The sequence below is a fragment of the Saccostrea cucullata genome, unplaced genomic scaffold (assembly GCF_032062105.1).
Source record: "Saccostrea cucullata isolate Sc308-1 unplaced genomic scaffold, CSIRO_AGI_Scuc_v1 ctg1987, whole genome shotgun sequence".
Lineage (NCBI taxonomy): Eukaryota > Metazoa > Mollusca > Bivalvia > Ostreida > Ostreidae > Saccostrea > Saccostrea cuccullata.
The window spans coordinates 11,921-21,794 of record NW_026921544.1 but is presented as its reverse complement, the minus strand read 5'-3'; the positions used below and the strand labels follow the sequence as shown (position 1 = coordinate 21,794).

General features: G+C 35.6%; 1 protein-coding gene across 2 annotated transcripts; it reads left to right on the top strand.

The window, feature by feature from the left end:
- Positions 1–4,075: 4,075 nt before the first annotated feature.
- Positions 4,076–9,648, top strand: LOC134260270 (uncharacterized). Of its 2 annotated transcripts, none has more exons than XM_062742841.1 (2): positions 4,076–4,775; positions 8,098–9,648. In XM_062742841.1, exons 1-2 carry the CDS (start codon positions 4,601–4,603, stop codon positions 8,709–8,711), a joined length of 789 nt encoding a protein of 262 aa, XP_062598825.1. In that variant the 5' UTR covers positions 4,076–4,600; the 3' UTR covers positions 8,712–9,648. The 2 variants fall into 2 exon arrangements, with proteins under 2 accessions (XP_062598825.1, XP_062598824.1); XM_062742840.1 differs by lacking the exon at positions 8,098–9,648 and adding an exon at positions 7,059–8,064.
- Positions 9,649–9,874: the final 226 nt, after the last annotated feature.

The following is a 9,874-nucleotide window of genomic DNA, read 5'->3' as shown; positions in this document are numbered from 1 at the left end:
AGGTTGCATATTTGCCAGTCTTGAATTTTCATGTTTTTCCTCAAGACAGTAGCATTAACCCAATCTTAGTTACTGGTTTTACATGGTTACACAGTGTTTCCATAGCAACCATAAAAGTTATTTATAGAATAATATTGCTAATACTTATGTACTGAAGGTCAAACATTTTCATTGTTTTTCTTATGTCGTTGATTGAGTTTGAGCATGTAATACTACCATTAGTGAATACGGAGTGTTTTTCAGCATATTTCAGCATTTTAAATGTATTCCAAATGTACATTTGGTTACCACTTACTTAGAGATATATTCTAAACAGTTTCTTTACGGTATAAGTGACATCAAGGTGTCGTCTTTTTGTGAGAATGGTTTGTTTGTCTTTTCTAGTTTTTATTAAGCCACAGTCAAGATTTAAAGTGGCACAAAATCTCGATTTTTCAAACTTTTCCGGCTGTTGCCATAGCAAACGAGACACATAGCGAGGAAATTTTGTTTGATATTTGTTTCTGTTGTCAAGTTCTAAGCATGGGTGAAATTTCCTCAAAATCGGTGACCATGCATGGCAACGAAGTTTAAGTGGTTACAGAGAATGGCTATGAATCTGCCAGTAGACAGGCGATGAAGGTAAATGTATGTACATTTGTATTCTGAATATTTTTTTTAATGATAATGTTGATACCAGTGTTTTAAACGACAAAATAAACATGCCCCATCTTCCCGACAGGAAACTCGATCAATAAATCTGTACATTTTTTTTATAAATAGATTATTTATGTATTAATATCTTACTTATTGTTTACTACATTCTTTCGGAGGAAACACTAGCTATTAATACGACTTTATATCCTCAATTAATTTTAAAACAATAGTTTTTCAATTAATATCGAACGAACACAGGCATACAATTTGTATAATAGGCCGAGGGTGGACCTTTTCTTATAGAGCTAGCGGACCTAATATGGTATCGCATTAGGTCCGGCCTGACCTTTAAACGAGCCGGAACTAATATTATGCAACACCGGACACACTCGCCGTGTGCTCCATGTCATGATCAGGAAACAACGGAAAAATCCGTAATCAATTCATTGTATAAATAATGGACCAACAATTAGCATGAAAAAAGTCAGTCAGCATTTGACTCAATGATAAATTGTTGAAATGCTGTTTTAGCTGATTTTATTTTACAATATGATATTATTGCACAGAAGAAAAGTTGAATCAATTCCAAAAAAATGGAGATTTACAAGAAGACAAAAGGTAGGATGAAGATGAAGATAAAGTTGATGTACAAGAACCTGATTCACTTGAAGATGAATTGCAAATTAAGAACACCCAATCAGAAATGAAACAATTCTCAGAAAATGTAAAACTCAAAAAAAAAAAAAAAAAAAAAAAAAAAATTAAATATGTCAGATATAACAAGAAACAAGACTCTGAAAAGTTTTTCAGGGAACAGCTAATGCTGTTTTATCCTTGGAGAGATGAATCAAAAGATTTGCTTGGCAATTGTACAACTTATGAAGAGCCTTTCCTTAAAACAAATGAAATCATTAAAGCCAATAAATTAAAATATGAAGCAGATGATGGTGTTACTGATATTGTTGGAAGGAACATGGCTGACTTTGTTGAAAATGAGAGGTAGAGCATACCGAAGGATTTGACTTAGAACATTTCATGAAGACATTATTCTATTTAGTTGTCAACTGAAGATTTCTGAAGATTTTTGCATTCCCTCAAAAAAGTTGCATACCATTCACATTTTCACAACAAATCGTGTAATTTCATTTCATGAGATCGTTTTGGGTTTGTCCTTTTAAGGTAGGATTCTTCTCTGGTTTCTGACTAGATGGAATATTCAAAGTACATTTGTTGATATATCTTATATATTTAGATGTAAGAGATCTAAAAGACCATATTTTTCTTTCCTCATCACAATTATACAACTTTAAATAGAAATGGTAAACTGCATTTGAAAACTAGAAGGGACTATATTTTTCGCGGAATTGTGGCGTATGAAAATATCTTCTTTTCTGCCTCACAAAATTATTATAAAACATTGAATAATTTTTACACAATCAAAGACTAGAAGAAAATTTCAAATATAAGTTAAATTAATAATAAGGGAATAAAGTTTCAAAATATATCAAATAAAACAGTTTTTTCACACATACTAGAACTATGTTGGCTTTTAAATGCTTCAAATCTAAGTACAGATTTGAGCCACAAATCGGTAAAAAGTTTTATTTCTCTCTTAGTAAACGATCAAAACTTTTAGTTTTTGTATCATTTTGTACCTTTATGTGACAATTTAACTATATGTGAAAATTAGAAAAAGTTAAATATAGGAAGTATATAAGTATAACTAATAAATCCAAAAAAATTAAGAAAGGTAGAGGAAATTCGTATTAGCAAATATCCATATTATCTAAATTATCCATGTCAATTTGGTAACATCATCATATAGGGCCCATATGGTAGTATCTTTTTATGCAAAAAGAAAAACATTCAATCTTTTGAATTACAAGTAGGGATCGCATGATTGGAAACAGTAATTTTTTTATTCTTAATGTCCAGGGAAAAGGTAATGACCTTGACCTGACCTTGCCTCTAATATTAAACAGTTAAATTTAATCTCACTGATACCATCACTTACTGATATTGTCCTCTTGATTCTTTGAAAATTTCATTAATTTTTTAATACAAGAAATTTGAGAAGAATCCTACCTTATGTCAAGATCTAGTAAATGAAAGGTGCCTACAAGTTTCTCTAATTTCAGAAATTTATTTAGTCATTTAACTTTGTAACTAAAAAACATAAATTGAGATAGGTACAATTTAAGAGTATTTCGACATGATTCAAAATTGCGTTCCATTGATTTTGAAATACTTTATTCTATACAATTTTTTAAAGCTGTAACATGTGTAAGGTACAGGAAAAATATCATTATATTAATTATGACGTCATAATGGTTCTAACACAAGCTAACTCACTCATCGGATGTGGTGTCATACGGCGTAGAGTCTACGTTAAGCTCGGTTTTCGACCAATGAGATACAGTGATTGTAAAATCCGTCAAAATTATTTTAAAAAAAAAATAAAGAGAAACATTTATTTAAGATCAACATTTTAAAACATATTTAGTACAATGTATATATAATAAGAATCAAGGGAATAAATCTATAAGGTAAAATTGAATAAAAATGTTTACAATGTAAAAATCAAGTAATTATAATACTGTGTAGGTATGGAGAGTAATGGTGAACATAGCTGCACTTAAAAAAATGAAAAAAAGATCAACACTGATCGATCCATAAGAACTATAACAATAAACATCTCTAACCAGGACATAAGCAGTGACCCCTGGGGATTCTAGAGATGGGATCAGGTGCATTAAAAAGTAAACATCCCCTGTCGCAAAATATTTACCACTGAAAAAGGAAACATTGATATCTTTAAAAAGTCACTTTGTACATTTATAAGTTAAATTCTACATTTAAAACTTTTGGGGGAAAAGTGGATTTTCTACATTTATAAATGTGCATGGAAGAATGCCATCAATCTAGCTACAATCAGTTTTTATAATCCACATATTTTATCAAATGTACACTGCACATTCAAAAAGAGTGATCAATGTTTAGTAAATACGTTTAAAAAGTATTCTTTAAGAAAGCTTGTTATATGTATATGTAGATTTTTTGATAAGGAGAAGACCCTTATGTCTCCAGGTTCAACAACACAATAGGACGATCTTCATAGGAGACTGTTACAAATCTGGAAGGCCTGTACGGCCAAACAAGAGCTCCTTGTATTTAATTTGTAAATTGCGGCATTTATGATATACAAATTCTTTTCAAGAACATTTGCGCCTTCAAAAATCTGCAGATCCAAGATTTAAAAAAAATGGGAGTTTCAAAAAATAGTTAACTTTTGCAGGGCTTACTAGCATGAGGTCTTCATAAAGTGTAATTATAGCAAGACATAACTCCTATTATGTAAAAAAGTTTTATTTCTCTCTTAGTAAACGATCAAAACTTTTAGTTTTTGTATCATTTTGTACCTTTATGTGACAACTTTACTATATTTGCACATATTTTAGCTTGTCTGTAAATATGTGCCGTTATCAAAGCTCTCCTCTTTATAATTAGCATTAAACTATATTAATTTGGTTTTATGTATTGTGTAGATTTAAAATGGTTTGTGTTGTTGATAATTGTGTAGATCAATCTGTTGTGTAATCCGGAAACTTGGACCGGGATTTTATATGCATCTCGCGCATCACTCTGAATTTACAGCATCCCCACTTCCTTTTTCAACAAAGGCCTGTAACCAGCGGATGGTTTAGAAATTAGAGTGAAAAATACTTTAAAAAATAACTGTTAATTAATCGAAAAAACTCAATTCGATTTTCAAAATTAGTCGAATCAACGGCATTGCAAGACATCTTAGACCTGGAGCGCTTCCGATGGCTGCATATTTGTTGGATATTTTGAGATTTTTGTAGGGCAGCGTGCAGCATCCTGTAGTGACTCGGTATCGCCATTATTCTGTGTGCAGGCATAACTTTCGTCAATTAACAAACCGAACTTAAATAAATTTGTAAGGATGCCGCCCATAAGGACAAGACGCAGAGGAGAGAAGAGCAAAAAACAGATCGGAGGAGAAGCCCAGCCCCAGGTTCAGGATCCGGGGGAATCTACGACAGGATCAGCGCCACTGGCGACACAAGCGCCGACGTGCGACGGAATGGGGACCCAAAATTTAACTGACCAATCAGCAGGTACAAATAATTTTCTGTCGCAAGATGGGGGTTCTATCCCCACACCATTAAATTCAATTCAGTTTTCATTGGGCCATAATGTAAACGAGACTATCAGACAAAAAATTATTGAAGGCAAATATGTTGATTTGTCACTATTATTAAGAAATTCAAATATTGAAGACTCAGCTAGTGAGCGAATTTTTGTATTGGGTAATGATGGCCAAATGCAAAGCAAACCCAAGAATACTCAAAAAATCACAACAATTGAGAAATGGACGGATGCCTTCCTCATTTATTTGAGCATATATACATCTGTCCATACAGGTAAATATCAGGATTTACTAAAATACATGCACGATGTACGTGCTGGGGCGGGTAGGTCCTCTGGGTGGAAACTTTATGACGAGCAGTTCCGCCTAAAGTTGGCTATGGATCCCAGCAAATCTTGGTCAGGTGTAGATACAGAATTGTGGGTCATGTATATGTCTGGGGGGCAAAACATATCACCTTCGGGAACTGTAGGGGCAAATAAATGTTACGCATTTAATTTTCAGGGGTTTTGTGTAAGGAAACCATGCTCGTACACACACATTTGTATAAAGTGTGGTCAAGATCATGCCATGGTAAATTGTCCTTTCTCTGTAAATGTAGTTAACAGGCAAGCTTCTTATTTCAGCCCAAGACAGGCCTTCCGGCCAGGGGTCCAGCAATCCAGTCGACTTAACGGAGCTTCCACCCCCCAGCTTAACCTTAGACGCCCTCGATTCTCGGGTCCCAGATTTATGGGAAATAGGTTCAACACCAATTAGGGTTTCTGCATTGGCACCTTTTTTGCACCAATATCCAATAAGGAATGTAGCAAATGAAATATTACAAGGATTCACTTATGGGTTTAAGTTAAATTATTCAGGTCCAAGAATGTTTATTTTATCTGAGAATTTGCTTTCGGCTAGGCAATTCCCTAATCAGTTGCAAGAAAAAATTGTTAAAGAAGTACAGGAGGGAAGGGTGCTGGGCCCATTTTCACACCCACCTATACCTAATATGCACATTTCTCCAATTGGTCTAGTCCCAAAGTCAAGTGGTGGTTGGAGGATGATTACACATCTTTCATACCCTCCATCACTTGGCATTAACTCATTTATTGACCCAGATGATTGCAGCGTTAAATACACAGCTTTTGATACAGTAGTCGATATGATAAATCAGTTAGGACCCGGTGCTGAGTTAGGAAAGGTCGACATTAAAAGTGCATTTAGGTTACTCCCAATATACCCTGGGGACTTTGATCTGTTAGGATTTAGATTTAAGGGTCAATACTATTTTGACAAGTGCTTACCCATGGGATGTTCAATTTCTTGTTCAATTTTCGAAAAGTTTTCAACATTTTTGCAGTGGGTTATAACAAATAAATCTGGTTTAAATACAGTAGAGCACTATTTAGATGATTTTATCTTTGCAGGGAGTAGGGGATCAGGTGAATGTTTGCAATTAATGACATTATTCCAGGTTGTGTGCAAAGATTTTGGGGTTCCTTTAGCAGTAGATAAAACACAAGGACCTGTTACTTGTTTAGTGTTTTTAGGGTTAGAAATCGACACGGTGCTTAGAATGGTAAGAATCCCAAGGGATAAAATACAGGAACTCAAAGGTATGCTTGGTATTTTAATGGAAAGGTCAAAGGTTAAGTTGAAAGAAATGGAATCATTAGTCGGAAAGCTCAATTTCTTTTCCAAGGCTATCAGGGGTAGTAGGGCATTCAACAGAAGATTTTATGATTCTATGATTGGCATTTCCCGTCCCAATAGTCACATTAGAATCACCAGGGCATTGAAAGAGGATATGTTAATGTGGGTTAAATTTTTAGACCATTTCAATGGAGTAGCTTTCTTCCCATGTTCAGAATGGGTGAATTCAAGAGCAATACAGCTCTACACAGACAGTGCAGGAGCTATTGGTTTTGGTTGTGGGTGCTATTTTAAAGGAAGGTGGGTTTATTATGAATGGCAGGTAGAATGGGAGAATCATGATATCATCAGGGATATAACATTTCTTGAGTTAGCCCCTATAGTGTTGTCAGTTATGCTTTGGGGGGAGGAACTTAGCTGTCATAAGGTTCAATTTCATACAGATAATATTGCCTTGGTAAGCATCCTGAACACTCAGTCGTCAAGGTCTCCGCGAATTATGTTTTTAATAAGGAAGCTAGTTTTGATGCTTATGCAATATAATATTATATTTAAAGCCAAACATATTTCTGGCATTGATAATGGTATAGCAGATGCTCTTTCTCGTAAACAGTGGGGAAGATTCCAACAACTTGCTCCAACAGCAAACCAGGTCCCAGATCCCATTCCATCCACATTTCACAGTCTGATGTCCAGGGGGAAGTTTCTCGACTATTGATTGCATCCAATTCCTACAATACTACAGTAACCTATAAAACAGGGATCATAGCATTCCACAAGTTTAGAAATATGTCAAATGAAAAAATTATCTGGCCTCCTCCTGTGGAGCAAATAGTTAACTTTATCGCTTACCTATCACTTAATGGCTATGCAGAGTCTACGGCTAGAGCCTATGTAGGGGCTATTGGCTATGAATGCAAGATAAATGGATTCGAAGACTCAACTAATAGGTTTATTGTTTCTAAAGTGTTGGAGGGTTTCAAGCGTCTCAGTTCTAGGGTTGATACAAGGTTGCCAATTACAGAAAAAAATTTGGCTAGATTAACGGGGGCATTGAGCAGTGTGTGCTCAAGTTTTTATGAAGCTAAATTATTCACAGCAGCATATACATTAGCATTTTTTGCCTTTCTGAGGGTGGGAGAATTAGCTATATCTAAGGGCAACAACTCTCGAACCATTTTGGGAATTGGTGATGTGAACATACAAAATAATCAACTGACATTGTGTATAAGGTGCTCTAAAACTGATCAGTTGGGAAAGGGGGTAAAAGTAGTGGTAAATAATCATGGTTCGATTATTTGTCCAGTGCAGGCAATGACTAAGTTTTTAGAAGTAAGGCCAAACTTTCCGGGCCCCTTGTTTTGTCATTTTGGAGGAAAGCCACTTACAAGATATCAATTTTCAGCAGTTTTAGATAAAGTCATTGTAGCTATTGGACTAGAGAGCAAGTATTACAAGTCTCATTCTTTTAGGATAGGGGCTGCAACAACAGCAGCAGACAAGGGTTTTTCAGATGAAGAAATTAAAATAGCTGGCAGATGGAAATCAAGTGCCTTCCGGACTTATATAAGATCTCCACTTAGTCGAACATCTCCATTATCATAATTAGCATATTTAATCTAATGGCATGCATCTGTTAATTAATATTACAGGGTTCCCAAAACCAGGCAGAATTACAGTTTGGATTGTTGGCTCATCAATTATAAAAAGGGCATCCATAGCAGCAAGATTAAGACCGGGGGGATGGAGCCTTGGGCTGAACCAAAGAGGGGTAGATATTTGGTGGCAAGGGTACGGGGGTTTAAAATTTATTGACCTAGTTCAGAAGGTTAGATACTTGGCAACATTAGAGGATCCTCCAAGATATTTACTGATTCATTGTGGGGCCAATGATCTGGGTCAAATTAAATTGTCAAGATTATTGTACAGAATTAAGTGGGACATTCAATTACTGTCAAGTATCTTCACCAACACTACTCTCGTTTGGTCTTTTCTCCTCCCCCGCATTTCATGGAGACACTCGAGTAACATTAGAGCAATGGAGCAGGCAAGGGATAGGCTAAACAGATGGGCAGCAAAACAGGTATTTCAATATGGGGGGAGAATTATCATGCATTCCCAATTTGTAGGTAAACCTGTACAATTGTATCACTCAGACGGAACTCATTTGTCAGAGTTAGGGAATTACATTTTCCTCAACAACATTCAAGGGGCCCTGGAGTATTTTGCCAGTGGGGGTAAAAGCAAAGAATTTCCTTGTAAATAATTATCAAAGTTTTTGGCAGAGGCACAGTGGTCATCTTGAAGGTTCCTACCCCCACCATGTGGCGGTGGGCAACCTGATTGTATGTCTGCTAACGCACACATTCATCAGGTGCCCATGTGGCCATATCGTCACCTTCAAGCTGGATGTAGATATATGATGTTGACTGTTGATACGTTGATGTTGATTTAGTTGATTTAGTAATTTTTCATATAGACAGTTTAAAGTAAAGAGTTGTATATTAAATGATATGTTGATGTGTCGATAGCATGATTGTGATCAACCCAGCATGCTACTTGCCATTTCGGACGACACATAATATGTTGTTGTAGGGGGTGAGCCCTGTTGTCTGGCGACCCCAAAGTTGATGTTGTAAATTCATTTATATGACCACTGTGGCCAATATATGCCATACAATAAACTATAAACTTAAAAAAATGTGTTTTTTAATTCTAGAAATTCATATGTCTGCTACAAATGCAAGGAATTAGTCTTGTGTATTGAATTGTGGGGGTCTGGGTAGGATAAGTCATTATTGTCTTTGATAATTGCACATATTTTAGCTTGTCTGTAAATATGTGCCGTTATCAAAGCTCTCCTCTTTATAATTAGCATTAAACTATATTAATTTGGTTTTATGTATTGTGTAGATTTAAAATGGTTTGTGTTGTTGATAATTGTGTAGATCAATCTGTTGTGTAATCCGGAAACTTGGACCGGGATTTTATATGCATCTCGCGCATCACTCTGAATTTACAGCATCCCCACTTCCTTTTTCAACAAAGGCCTGTAACCAGCGGATGGTTTAGAAATTAGAGTGAAAAATACCCTCCCATCCCAACCCCCACATAATTACTTTGACTCGTATACTGTTTCTGCCGTTTAAGTTTTATACTTCCAGATACCAGGAATTGGCTACAGGGACAGGAATCCTTATACCTACATCTGGATACTAGGAAATGGCTACAGGGACTGGAATCCTTGGACCTACATCTGGATACCAGGAAGTGTTTACAACCGACAGGAATCCTTGGATTTACATCTCGTCACAGTGGTTAATTTGAAAGGTCAATGCGAAGCAGTGTGAAGCCATATCGTCACCTTCAAGCTGGATGTAGATATATGATGTTGACTGTTGATACGTTGATGTTGATTTAGTTGATTTA

Coding starts and splice junctions, on each gene's coding strand:
- LOC134260270 (XM_062742840.1), top strand. CDS start 4,601: ATGCCGCCCATAAGGACAAGACGCAGAGGAGAGAAGAGCAAAAAACAG. Junction 4,776..7,058: donor TTTAACTGACCAATCAGCAG/GTACAAATAATT, acceptor TCTCGTAAACAG/TGGGGAAGATTCCAACAACT.